The sequence below is a fragment of the Mustela nivalis genome (genome assembly GCF_964662115.1).
Source record: "Mustela nivalis genome assembly, chromosome: 3".
NCBI lineage: Eukaryota > Metazoa > Chordata > Mammalia > Carnivora > Mustelidae > Mustela > Mustela nivalis.
The window spans coordinates 172,387,951-172,402,439 of NC_139022.1; the positions used below are offsets into that span (position 1 = coordinate 172,387,951).

The following is a 14,489-nucleotide window of genomic DNA, read 5'->3' on the forward strand; positions in this document are numbered from 1 at the left end:
TAAATAGTAATTAAAGCCCTTTGTTCACAGTACGCAATAAATCTTGTGTTTTTCTTTCAACACTAATATTAACCTTTCAGTGAAATGAAAATCTAAATTCAGATACAAAACGAGCTATACGAAAGAAGTGGCATGAGCAGTGAACTATCCAACATCACAGTCAATCAGTAAGTCACCACACCTGGACAATGATCCCACACTGACATTTTTTACCCACCTTCGTGCAACTCACTGCTTTACTGAATAATAATTTCCATTACTTACTACACGCTCACATTAGCCAAGACATTCTTGAATTAGTAATAGAATGTGAAATTAAAGGAATCCCATTTATATGAAAAACATGCAAAACTTTATCCTGAAGTCAAGATTTTACATATTCAAATAGATTAAAAAAATCAAATTTTAGAAAAAAAAAATCTTAAAGGGAAATTTCCACTTAAACTGATTTTAAATTCTACAGAATATCTTATTCCTTAAAAATTTCCAAAACAACTTTGCTAACTGCACTACTTACTTACGGGTCTAACTGGATCACTTAACAGGATGATTTTCTTTGGACACTGACTGATGTCCTTGGACACATCTGACCACGATTCTCAGAATTAACCAGAAAGCTACTATCATCTAAAAGGAATATTCCTTCTAACTCAAAAAAATCAATTCTCTTGACACTACCAGCATAGTGAAGAAACGAAAATGAAAAGATTTTAAAAAATGATTAAAAAAAAAGAAAACTTCCACTAGTCCTGTCAAAAATGATCAGTTCTCTATCAGAAAAACCTACCATGAGGGACCACTCTTTAACCTTCTGGAAGATCACTCTGCGTCCCTGTGGCATCCATGCCACCAGCACCGTCACTGCCCTTATGGTGAGCCAGCAAACATAGAGACCACAAGCAGCTGTGTAGAGCTCATGAATTTTGGCAGTCCCCGTCCAAAACGACATTAACCAACGGCCAGCAAATACTGAAAACAGAAAGGCTGATAAATGAGATATACAGCTATCTATGTAAAAAGAACTATAATCTTGATGTTTAGTGTTTTCAATTTATTTCCATCATTTTATGTCATTAATAAAAAGATCACATGTGGATATACCATATCTTCATTAAAAACAAACAAGAAAAACCCCCATAAACTCTAAAGAATGCAATTATTTGATTAAGGCACAACCAAAGCACAGGAAGTCACTGGGGACAAGCTCTCCTGTGACATCTATCCTGACTGGCCATGCCAATCACTTGCTCTTTCAGAAAAGAGAAAGATTGAGGAGGTTGTTCTTACTGTTTTTATCACCAAATAAAATCACTATACACATAATATGACAAAAGTGGGGAATTTGTTTATTATTTTACTGTCAATACTTTCATAATTTAGGAACATTACAAATAATTAGATTAACTTTCAATTAACTCATTCATCAACACAGAAAACTAGGGGTGCCTGGGTTGCTCAGTGGGGTTAAAAGTCTCTGCCTTCAGTTCAGGTCATGATCCCAGGGCCCTGTATCAAACTCTCTGCTCAGCACGCTCTCTCTGCCTGCCTCTCTGTCTACTTGTGATCTCTCTCTGTCAAATAAATAATAAAACCTTTAAAAAAAAAAAAAAGACAGAAAACTAAGCTTATTTTAGTAAGTGGGCATAATAACATTTTAAAGCACAATAATCAAAGAACACCATATTAATTTTCTTAGAAGATTCAAATATGCCAAAACTTAAAACAGATTTGAGAAGTGTCTAAAGAACTGCTTCAGATAAAGTTAATACAAATAAACTCTACAATGTATGGATAAAAATCTGCCTCAGGCAAGATCATTCGTAAAGCAACTTTCTTCGCATGGTTACTCCTCCGTAAGGCTAGAAAGAACAGCAAGGTCCAAACGTCTTGTGTATCTTTCTACGGACTGATTTCCTCTTAATACAGTACTATTTATCATTTTCAAATACCTATGCTGAGCATTTTCCATATATCATACCATTCATCCTCCCCAGATCCCCCAAGTAGCCACTATCCAAGGTCACGTGAGGGTGGAGGCTGGATTTGCACTCATACCTACATGACAAAGCTCATGCTCTTGACCAGTGACCCAAACTGCACCAACTGCCTCCAAGTGAATGAAACCAGCTCAATAGTTAAGTCTTACAAGTTGCAATGCTGGCAACCAGACTTCTTTGCAACCTCACAAAAGGGTTTGGGTGTGAAAATAAGTTATTTTTAAAGACAAATACACATAAATGTTATGTGAAATAAACACATGGATGGATAGATGGATAGACTGTTGCATGGACAGACATAATTTCACATACTTCTAATAAAGTATTGTTTTTTTTTTTAAGAAGATTTTATTTATTTATTTGACAGAGATCACAAGTAGGCAGAGAGGCAGGCAGAGAGAGAGAGAGAGAGAGGGAAGCAGGCTCCCTGCTGAGCAGGGAACCCGACGTGGGGCTCGATCCCAGGGCCCTGGAATCATGACCCGAGCCGAAGGCAGAGGCTTTAACCCACTGAGCCACCCAGGCACCCCTAATAAAGTGTTTTTGAGAGAACAGGGTTATGGCTTTAATTTATAGTAATATCATCAGAAAAGTAAACTATGGGGGGAAACAGCCTCCTTCCTACCTTCAATGCATACTATGACACCAAACATTTCTAGTATTAAATATGACTATGTTCTTCCCATTAGATGGTGAGACTGGGTTGTATTTTCACTGCCAAATTCAAGTACTGAACTATGTTTTCTTCTTTTAAATTTTTCTTTTTTTTTTCTTTTAAAGATTTCATTTATTTATTTGACAGAGAGAGATCACAAGTAAACAGAGGCAGGCAGAAGAGAGAGAGAGAGGGAAGCAGGCTCCCTGCCAAGCAGAGAGCCCGAAGCAGGACTTGATCCCAGGACCCTGAGATCAAAACCTGAGCCGAAGACAACAGCTTAACCCATTGAGCCACCCAGGCGCCCTCTTCTTTTAAATTTTTCTTAATATTTCTGATAAAAACATGAACATGGAACATAAAGACCACAAATAAAAGCAGTCCAAAATTCAAAAACGAAGTTTTCTGAGCAATATGTTTACTACACTGCACCTAACCATTAATCACATTTTGTCCTCTCAAGAGCAGTAATTATGGGGAATAGTGAGCTCTCAGTATAGGTCTAAAGATCAAAGTCTTTATTCAGAAACATGTAAAAAAAATTTGTATTTTACCACCACTTTAAGTTAAATCACAATTCCTACAGATTAGAGAATATTCTCATTATTTTTAGAAACCTCACTTGAAACTCTATTTCCTACTTGCTCTCTCCTAACCTTATTAGCCCTCATGGAAAAACTCAAGTATTTAATACAAATTTAATTTATAAAAGTGTAGAGGTAGTGCTATCATCAAGATAACAACTCAGTATACATTTACATGCTTGTAAGAGATGAAAAGTATCTTCCACTTAATGATTATTTAAGCAGCTAACATGTATCAGGATGATTTAGAATGTTTTGGCTTACTATACACACCAACTGGGAGGGTGGGGGCGACAAGCTGTTCCTGAGCCTTTGTCACTGGCTTTAGACTCAACCCCATTTACCTCTGGCCTTTGCAGAACATGATAAACTATTATATTCACCCCACAGTGTCTTACTTGTTAGAGAAGGAAACGGTGTCTAGCTGAAACTTAAAGATTATTATTTATGAATACCAGATGATACAGGGAAACAGTATGGCTTCATAAAGTGTCTAGTAATACCATAGAGTGGACCGGAAAGATAAAATGAGGGCAAACATAATTAACATCAAAAGACTGGCTTGAAAAAATTATTAAAGCCACACAGGTAACTTTTTGAAAACCCATACTATAGAGAGACTATCTCCAAAAAACCAGAGTCACCACACATACTTTACTTCTAAAAATGAATCAGGAATTGGGTCTTGATATTATTCTCCCCTCTGTTCCAATACAAATGATTCCAAGGAGAGGGAGAACCCTAGAAAGATCATATTTCATATTCAATCAAAAATAAAGGGCAAACTATTTCAAGTTTATACTCAATGAAAGAGATAAAAAGCATCTCACATCATTAGCTCGTACCTGGTAGAGTAAGGCAGATGAGGCTGGCAATCAGTAAGGTTATACACATGAAGACAATCAACAAAAAAATCTGCAAGGCAAAACATAAGACTACATAAATGGTTCGTATGTGTTTAACGTATTTCATGACACCCCTCAAAAAATCAGCACAATTCCCCCAACAAAAAGAAATTGCCTGTATTTCTAGGTTTTCTTCCATTTCACATAAAAGGGAATTTTAATTTTAGGTAAAATTACCTATAATTTCAGCCAAAGTAAGTGTCTATTTTCATATAATCTGATACATCAGCAAGTAACAAGTAAATGTATTTTTTAATCAGAATGCATAAAAATAAAACAGCCACCTTTAATTTTACCTATTAATTAAAACTAAAAACATTCACTTTTTAATCAAATTCTCAAAAACAAGTTTTCATGGAAGGAAAATGCTGTCCAATTACAACTTTCTGTGCTGATGGAATCTGCGCTGCCCGACTCAGCAGCCCCTGGCACACGTGGGCACTGAGCACCTGACACAGGGTCAGTGGGAACGAGTCATGAAATTTTACACTGTATTTATTTGGTGTGTAATCCTACCAGAAAAGTACTTTTTTTTCCCTTTTTTTTTTTACTTTATTGAGTTATAACTCACAAAATTGTATTTAAATTGTGGAACAGGATTTACTACACGTACACCTTATAAAGGGATTCCCACCATTAAAGTAATTAACACATCATCATACCACATCCTTACCAGTTGTATTCACTTTGAATTAAGTTTAAACGTAAACAGCCACACGTAGCTGGTATTACATGTGGCTGTACTGAGAAGTGCAGATAAAAGGCAGTACACTAAGAGAAAAGCAGCGGCTGTGGGCAGAAAAGGAGCAACTGCTGCTCGCCTTCTACCTTACCAGCAGCCCCCTTCCCCTGGCCCAGAGGGCAGAGCTCTAGGGGGAAGATGGAGAAGGACCTACACTCACACTCTGAGGGGAGCCTTTAAGGCTGTCGGCTGTCCTTGCTTGAGAAACCTCCTATCAGTTCTCTCTGACCTGGGCCAGGAAGCACCTTCCGCTCATCTCAGAGCCTCGTCTCCCAGGACTCCTCCCGTCTCTCGTGCTCACCGGCACACCCAACCTTCTAGATACACTTAATTCCCAAACCTACCAGTCTGCCTCTTGGTTTGGCACAAGCGTGGAGTGCCCTTCCATTTTTCCATTTTATTCTCTGTCTGGCCTAACTTTAGAAACTTAAAAGCATCACCTCCTCCACAAAGACTCCTGGATGCCCTTGGAGAAAGCATTCTGTGGAGCAAGGATTGACTGACTGTGCAACAAGTCACCATATCGCAAGTGAGGTGAGGACCAAGACCTAACGATCAAATTTAACAACACAAAAGCCCCCACCACAACCCTTGTCAGGAACAGTTTTGGTGGGAGTCTGGAGGCAGTTGCTTCGTCGACCAGTCTTGTGTTCAGTTACATCAGATGTACACATGAGGCGACTACTCCCTTGCAGTAATGGGACGGAGAGTAAACGGGAAAACATTAGAATGTCCATTCCGGCTCCGGACACATAGCTGACATAGAGCAGTAACACTGATTTCTTATTTTCACTAGGGTCTTCAACGCTGCTACTTTCAAACAGGGAGCAAAAGCACACAGAATCTCAACCCCTGTGATCCATCTCCAAAATCTGATCAAGTTCTCTGACATTTACATATATTCTCCTACTAATGGAAGGACTAGGGGTTCTTGTCAGGAGACTGTAAGATATGTCTATATAGAGGACTACATGCTAACAGTACTAATAACAGCACCAATTTCTCAAAGGGAATTTGAAAAAACTTGACTTCTGCTTAACTCTTACAGTACCTACCCTGAGTGGAAAATTTAAAGGCCGGCGATAAGGCTGAAAGCCAACAGGCCCTCCCTGCTGGAGTATGGCTTGGTGGGCTGCATGCAGGCCTTCGCCCACCACGGGTATAGCGTTGTTATTTCGAGCATGCTGATTATTGTTAACTTGTTGATTTGCACTGTTCTCATTTTCTTCCTGGTCTCCCAATAAATAGGAATGAAGATCCCTGTGTAAAAAGTACATTCTCGATCAGAATAAAACAGCAGAAAGACACTTAACTTTCTTATTATTACTTACGGTAGAAAATGTGTAAGTAGTATCTGTACGTAGCAGTATAAATACCTCATTCTGGTCTAAATGTTGGTACCTGCTTTAAAGCAAACCTTTCCTAATTAAATGTTAATGTCCCCAACTCCCCAGAATGTAGCTGAGCTACTGCATCCACTGTGGCGCGAACTGAGCTACAACCTCCAGAGCGCACGTCAGTCGCGGCAAACATGCAGGGGCGGAGGAAGCAGCTTGGGGCAGGCAAAGAAGGGCACCTGTTCAATCCAATACGACCAGATGCACATTTCACAATAAGGTCTCTACAGAATGCCACAAATTTTATGAAAGAAACATTTAAATTACAAAGGTTCAACTTTAAAAATAAGTATGACACATGGAAACTTGAAAAAAAATAAAGGCAACATGTTGACTGAATGCCTGAGAAACCTCCTGCCAGGGTAAGGCTTCTAAAATAATCAGGGATGGGGCACCTGGTTGGGCTCAGTTAGTTAAGCATCTGCCTTTAGCTCAGGTCATGATCCCAGGGGCCCTAGGATGGAGTCCCTGATGGACTCCCTGCTTGGCAGAGACTCTGCTTCTCCCCCTCCTTCGCCACCCCCCACTCATGCTCTCTTTTATTTTTATTTTTTTTTTTTTTAAGATTTTATTTATTTATTTATTTGAAAGAGAGACAGTGAGAGAGAGCATGAGAGGCGGGAAGGTCAGAGGGAGAAGCAGACTCCCCATGGAGCTGGGAGCCTGATGCGGGACTCGATCCTGGGACTCCGGGACCGTGACCTAAGCCGAAGGCGGTTGCTTAACCAACTGAGCCACCCAGGCGCCCCTCATGCTCTCTTTTAAATAAATAAAATCTTAAAGTAAAATAAAAAACCAGAATTAAGTTAGTTTGCTTTTAATGCACTGAAAAAAAATGTTTATTTACACCCTGTGTAATGAAATCAAAGAACCTGGGCCAGAACCAAACCTCTGTACGAGGGTAAAAAAATGTAAACATTCTCCATAAAAGAACAGACAATAATTAGAAAAATAAGAAAAATTTAGGGGCGCCTGGGTGGCTCAGTGGGTTAAAGCCTCTGCCTTCGGCTCAGGTCATGATCCCAGGGTCCTGGGATCGAGCCCCGCATCGGGCTCTCTGCTCAGCAGGGAGCCTGCTTCCTCCTCTGTGCCTGCTTCTCTGTCTACTTGTGATCTCTGTCTGTCAAATATACAAATAAAATCTTTTTAAAAAAAATAAGAAAAATTGAGTATTAATTAAAACAAGTATTATATACAACCTGCAGATACCACCAATGGTCTCTTCTTAAAACTACTATTTCCGGAGTGGCGCATGGAACACACTCCGTCAGAAGGGCTACCACCAGCCTACTTACAGCAAGTATCCAGCGGTAACAGTCCACGCTCGCACAAGCCCCTTCAGCCACTGCCGCGTGTGTCCCTGTTCAAGCAGCGCTGGCAAGACCACCTGAAGCAGAAGTAGCTCAAGGGACAGTTCACTCACTGGAGCATCACTAAGACAATTACAAACAGTTGTAATTTACACCGTGAATCTAGTTTCCCATTATAACTGTATCAATGTTAAACATCTGATGGGCAAAACTCCTTCAAGATCGCCTTACCAACTCACCACTGTTAGCACCTCTCCCCCACTCTCCCTCGAAGCCAGCAAAGCTTCCCCCTCTGACTCCTCCAAAACTGTTCCCCACAAGGGTCACCAACGACCTTGGTGGTGTTATGGTGATCAGTCTCGGTGTCCACCTCACTTGCAGTACAGCAAGCGGCATGTCACACAGCTGGTCACTCCATGCCCCTCAAAACACTTTCTCACTAGATGCCTTTCTAGATCTGTTAGCAGCCCTTCAGGTCCCTGGGCTGGAGACAACAGAGGGCCCCAGGTTCCGTCCTCTCTCCTCTCATCTACGCATGCTCTCTGGACAAATACAAACTCCTGTGGCTTAAAATACCACATTTCTGGGAATGTCTATGTACCACTCAGACATCTTCCTAACTCCTAACTTCATATCCAAAGTGCCAACTAGTGTCTCCTACAGACTTGAGACATCTTAAATTGATCATTAGCAAATTTCTACTCTTCTCTTTTACTCCTGCTCCCCCACAGCCTTCCGCACCGCAGAAAACGGCAGCTCCATCTTTCCAGGTGCTCAGGACAGAAACGTGGATCCCTGCCTGCCTTTTCTTCACTCCACACTCGAACAGCCAGAGTCCTGCTGAGTGGACCCCAAGAGTACTCTAAATCTCACTTCTCATGACCCCCACTGCTTCTTCCTTCACCTCAACTACCCTTACCTCTCACCAGGATCGCTGCACTATCCGCCCAGCTGGCTTCCTGATCCTGCCCTGGCCACCCTGTGCCAGTCTCTTCTCATCAGAGCAGCCCTGGTGACACTTGGTAACCTGCATCAGATCACTCTTCTATACCAACCTTCCCGAGAACTCCCTAAATCACTCAAGTTAAAGCCAAAGTGTGTACACAGGCTTACGAGCCTCTCTAGGATCTGACTTTCCATGACCTTTCTGACCTCACAGCCAACTACCATGCTTTCTTTCTTCTACTCCGGCCGAACTGGCCTTCCTGCTGCTCCTCCAACAGACCTCAATGTCGCTGCACTTGCCCAACCCCCTCCAAGGACACTCTACCTCCAGGAAACCACAGGACTCACTCCCTTATCACCTCCTTCACAGCTTCCCCAACTGTCCCCTCTTGAGGTCATCAATCCCTTCTAAATTATAACCCCATTCTGACCATTCTCTCTATTCCCTTTGTCGGCTTCATTTTTCCCCCATAGTATTTATGACCCGCTACACCTCACTATCTTTTATCTATTTTTATGGCTGTCTCCCCATCATGTAAGCTCCACAAGAACGGAATTTTCTTGATGCGGCTTTGTTCACTGTTACACACCTAGTACACAGAAAAGGACCAGGCATATCATGGGTCCTCGATTGTTTTTAATGGAAGAATGGAGTAAAAGCCACTATGTAGTTCAAAAACTTTGCTAAACTTCTAGGTATAACTGACTACCAAAATGGGTCTATCTTAACAATACCTAAAGCCAAAACCTGTGCCTCCCTGGTTCCATGACCAGATCCAAGTACATAAGGAAGGAGTGATGATAAACTTCAGGGAAAACTCGGACAATAAAACCTTAATTTGGATTTTGAGGAAAGATAACAAAAGCTTGCCAGGCAAACATGGGGAAGGTTACTTCAAACAGAAAGGGAAAAATAAAAAATAGCTAAGTATTTTAGCTATTGTTTTTTAGGGAGACTTAATGGAAGGGAGTATGGCTGGAGAGGAGAATTCAAGTTAGACAATGCTGGGACCAGATGCTGGGAAGTCATTGTGAGATTATACCAAGGCTTGCAGATCTCTCTAAATGACCTAGACATTATCACGGAGATTATGCAGGAAAAGGTAGGGTGTTAAGGATGGGTTATAAAAGGAGAAAAAGAGGAAGGCCTAAACTAAGGAAGTAAGTGGCATACCAAGTTTCACCTGGTATAAGATAAGGTAAGATAAGAGAGCTTTAAAAATGAGACTCGGGGTGCTTGGGTGGCACAGTTGGGTAAGTGTCCGACTTCTGACTTCAGCTCGGGTCACGATCTTAGGGCCCTAGAGCCAAGCCCATGTGGGACTCCACGCTTAGCAGGGAGTGTGCTTAAGGTTCTCTCTCCCCCTCTTCCTCTGCCCCGTCCCTCACTAGCATGCTTGCTCTCTCTCAAAAATAAATAAATCTTTTTTAAAAAACGAGATTTAAAAGATTTAAAGCCCAATGAGAAATAAATCTGAGGAAGAAACTGGGGTGCCTGGGTGCTCAGTTGGTTAAGCATCTGCCTTCAGTCAGATCATGATCCCAGGGTCTTAGGATTAAGCCCCACTTTTCCTTCTCCCCCTGCTGCTCCCCCTGCTTGTGTTCTCTGTCTCTCAAATAAATAAAATCTTGAAAAAAGAAAAGAAATCTGAGGAAGAAACCCAATTTCCCAGCATATTTCTGTTCAGGTAAGTGAAAGGATAATGCAAGTCACTAAAAAAAGGAATAAAGGAGAAGTGGTAGAACATAGATTTCTAGGTGACAAACTTTTAAATCAAGAAGATTTTACATCTGTAAGCCTTATGTCTTATTTTTAATCTATAGCTAAATACACAATTATAGTGTACATGATGTGCTTTTCGTATAAAGATGTTTGTGGCTAACGTGCTCTCATTAAGTATGGTATACATTTCAATGATGAACAAATGCGCACTTCATCTGCAGAAAAGTAAGTCTTCCTTTGGAAAATGCAAATGCTAAACTAATGTTTATATAACCTAAAATGGCAAAATGCAACTATCAAATGATTTCCAGTATCTGTTAAGAAATGAACGGGTATCAACAGAACTAAATTAGTAAAGTTTCCAAATTTTAAAAACTTACCTGTAGAGCATGACATTGTATGGAAGAAAATTGGGCAGCAGACTCTTAATTATACGTATAGGAAGCCAAAGCATCAGAAGGACAATGGAGCCAAAGACAATCTGCAGTAAAACAAAAGACATGACGGCACTGTAAATCACTCCCATGAGAGACAAGCAGACTCTGAACATACCCAACCAATCAGAATGCATTCCTAGGGAGGCTGCTCCTCTCTCTCTAGAACACCAGGGCTCAAACAGGAGCCACAAAGGATCATCACTGCATGGTATGTGAGGAGAGAGTCAGAAACTTATAATGTAGCACCAGAACTGTCTGCAACTTAAATCACCTCTAAGTATCGTAAGATGTGACTCATATTAATGGCTACAAATTTTCCAAAGGGCGTAAGACTGCTTTTTAAATTTCATTTTGGAAAAACTTAGTTTTAACTAGGTAATTTTTTCTTCCAGGCAGGGAATAAGCTTTGACATAATTCTGTTAAAGAGTTTAATGTAAAAGCTATTAATGAATCTCCACTTCTCCAATGCAAATGAAATGGGATTCTAACACCCATAATTTGGCAATTACACTACTTAAGAACTGGAGGACATTTTTGTCTTAGTAAACATTTTATTTACTTTATCGAAGTAACCAATAAAACAACTATTTGACAACAAAGCTCTACAAGCTTTGATAAACATAAATTTATTCAATATATGTACTTTACCAGTCCCTGACCAAAACACCCCCAACAAAACAAAAGGGTATTACACTTTACTTAAAAAACAATAAAAAGGTATGCTTACCACTGACAAAATAAATCTTCGGAGATGCCTATAAATGGGCAAATGGATCATTTCTTGTACTGGATTAAAATCTGGATCATTCAAATTCCTTAGAAACCATAAGACACCAGGTCGAAGTACCTGCAAATGTATTTTAAATGCTATAAATACCAGTATCTTCAGACTCTGTAATATGAGCTAAAATATTAACATACAAATAAATTCTTAATATTTTAGCTTAATAAAATGGGCCCCAGAAAATTCACATGGTTTTCCTATGAAAACAAGTTCCTAAATCAGAACATGTACGGAAACCATCTTGTGTTTGATGTCCTTTGATGCTTTTAATCATTCAATGAAAAAAATTTAGTAAGTGCAACTTGTCAAGAAATCTAAGTCTCTGAGGTGAGAAGTAAGTATATTTTTTTAAGATTTTATTTATTTATTGGACAGAGATCACAAGTAGGCAGAGAGGCAGGCACAGAGAGAGAGAGAGAAAGGGAAGCAGGATCCCCGCTGAGCAGGGAGCCCAATGCGGGGCTCGATCCCAGGACCCTGGGATCATGACCTGAGCCGAAGGCAGAGGCCTTCACCCACTGAGCCAGCCAGGAGCCCCAAAAGTAAGTATCTTTTTTTTTTTTTAAACACTGTCATTATACTGCATCATCTGGTAAAAAAGAATTACACGGCAATTTATAAATGTTCTAAATAGAAGATCTGATGCCAGTCTTACTCTCCTGAGAGGAGGTATCTTGTTAATTAAGAAATCCTAAAGCTTCTCAGCATTTCATTCTACTGTCTACATCTTTTCTCCCTTTCTCAGTGGAAATCATCAACCCAAGACGCTGTGGGTGATGGGGCAATGGAAGAGTCTGAGTATCAGTCCTGAGTGGCCCAAATTCTCTGAGTTACCCCATGTATGCCTCTCACCTGCCCCAACTATATTTCCCCATCTTCCAAGTGAGGGAGTATACGACCTCTATGGTTCCATCCAGATCCCTAATCCTAGGATTCTGTACCAACAAAAAAACCACCAAGCCGAGGAGATGAAAAACTTCGATGTAAAAACACTTCATCACTTAATAGTGTATTTCAGAAATTGTATAGAATTATAGTTTGGAAAAAATTTAGTCTCAAATGCTTGTTTCAAAGAAAGAATACAAGTTTTATCTACAAATAGACTTTACTGAACTTACACCATATAATTCAGGAAAACATTCTGACCCCAGCCCACTCCTTAACTCCTCAGTATCTCAAAGGAAAAGTACACCAAGAATAGCATCAAACCTTGGTGCTTCTGTATTCCGCTCACACTGGATTCACCGGCCTTCTCTGGCACTCCTGCACATTCCCCCGGTACTTCTCCACCACCACTCTCAGTGGAACAGGCTGACTTGTCTGATGGTTGTATTCCTTCCCAGGATATACAATCAAAAAGAATGGGGATCCTGTCTTTTTTTCTTTCTTTTTCTTTTTAAAAAGTTTTGTTTATTTATTAGAGAGAGAGATAGTGAGAGGGGGAACACAAGCACAGGAGAGCTGTAGAGGGATAAGCAGGCTCCCTGGAGCCAGATATGGGGCTCAATCCCAGGACCATGACCTGAGCCAAAGGCAGAAACCTAATGACTGAGCCACCCAGACGCACCCTGTCTTTGTTTCTTACTATTAGATCAGCATAGTGCTGGCCCAGAGTGAACATAGAGTAGTATCTGAGGAAATACAAGTACATTTGTCAAAATTACTCATTTTTATACTTCCCACTGCATCAGAATGACTGAGCATGAGATCTATACTAATCAAATACTGACCCTATTTTCATTTCACTCTCTTCAAATCAGTAAGGACTATATTCTTTTTTTTTTTTTTAAGATTTTATTTATTTATTTGCTAGACAGAGATCACAAGTAGGCAGAAAGGCAGGCAGAGAGAGAGGAGTGGAGGGAAGCAGGCTCCCTGCTGAACAGAGAGTCAGACGTGGACTCCATCCCAGGACCCTGGGATCATGACCTGAGTCAAAGGCCAAGGCTTTATCCCACTGAGCCACCCAGGCACCTCAGTAAGGACTATATTCTAAAAACAGGATGAGAACTGGTATCCCTCAGGCAAGTGAACTGGAATCATAAAGGCCCCTCACTGTAATTCCATGCTTACGGTGTTTGACTACGTATTTTGAGTTTTGATCCACAAAACCATATTCCCCGCTTTGGGTATTTCCAGTACTGTATTTCCTTAAATGGAGTCCAAGACAGACTCACATCACATAAAATTCCAAGAACTTGTATGAGAGGATGGTCACAATAACTATCAAGTAAAGCAAGTACTTTTAGTTTTTTCCCCTCAATCTACTCATCTTCCAAACTCATAACTAATTATACACAGAAGTACTAAAACTTGTCCATTTTTGAGACAAGTAACTAAAAAGAATTTCAAGAAATAAAGCCAAACTCAGGGCGCCTGGGTGGCTTAGTCATTAAATGTCTGCCTTCAGCTTGAGTCATGACCCCAGAGTCCTAGGATCAAGTCTGGCATCTGGCTCCCTGCTCAGTGGGAAGCCTGCTTCTCTCTCTCCCACCCCTGCTTGTGTTCCCTCTCTCTGTCTATGTCTATGTCTCTCTCTGTCAAACAAATAAAATCTTAAAAAGCCAGACTCATCTATCAAACTATCTATCTCTTAGACTAAAATAACAGAGAAAATTAGTCAGGAAATCATCATTAGCCTTTGATGTACGACTCGCAGTTAAAACAGAAGTACTCTCCATAAATGTACAGTGTTGGCATTTCCCTGCAGAACTCACCTCTCTCAGCAACAGGATGAAGGAGGCGAAGTAGAACACATACACCATCCCGACTAGCCAGTGCAGAAACATGGTAGTACCTGGAGCTGACTGAAAGCTCAGTTCTCGATCTTTCAGAGTAGCATCAAACATTTCCTAAATCAAGACAGAACAGGTGAGAGAGATTTGTACCGCTCAAATTTGCCAAATTAACATCTCCATCTTCCAAGAAGTGAATAAATCACCATGTGCGTGGGTTATGATGTTCTAGGACTCCAGTTCTTTCAATGCCATTTCATGGTGTCAAAGAAAT

At 40.5% G+C, this 14,489-nt stretch overlaps 1 protein-coding gene across 4 annotated transcripts in view; it reads right to left on the reverse strand.

The window, feature by feature from the left end:
* MARCHF6 (membrane associated ring-CH-type finger 6) overlaps window positions 1-14,489 on the reverse strand; it is an 81,331-nt gene that overhangs the window by 13,791 nt on the left and 53,051 nt on the right. For 2 of the 4 annotated variants that reach the window (XM_082725160.1, XM_082725159.1), the window contains exons 15-21: window positions 14,198-14,332; window positions 11,424-11,543; window positions 10,639-10,739; window positions 7,576-7,713; window positions 5,939-6,143; window positions 4,082-4,151; window positions 788-969 (exon numbers count right to left, since the gene is read on the reverse strand). In XM_082725160.1, the coding sequence (XP_082581286.1) occupies window positions 788-969; window positions 4,082-4,151; window positions 5,939-6,143; window positions 7,576-7,713; window positions 10,639-10,739; window positions 11,424-11,543; window positions 14,198-14,332 (951 nt within the window). Of the gene's footprint in view, window positions 1-787; window positions 985-4,081; window positions 4,152-5,938; window positions 6,144-7,575; window positions 7,714-10,638; window positions 10,740-11,423; window positions 11,544-14,197; window positions 14,333-14,489 lie in introns of all 4 variants that reach the window. The other 2 variants (XM_082725158.1, XM_082725157.1) reach the window with 1 other exon arrangement.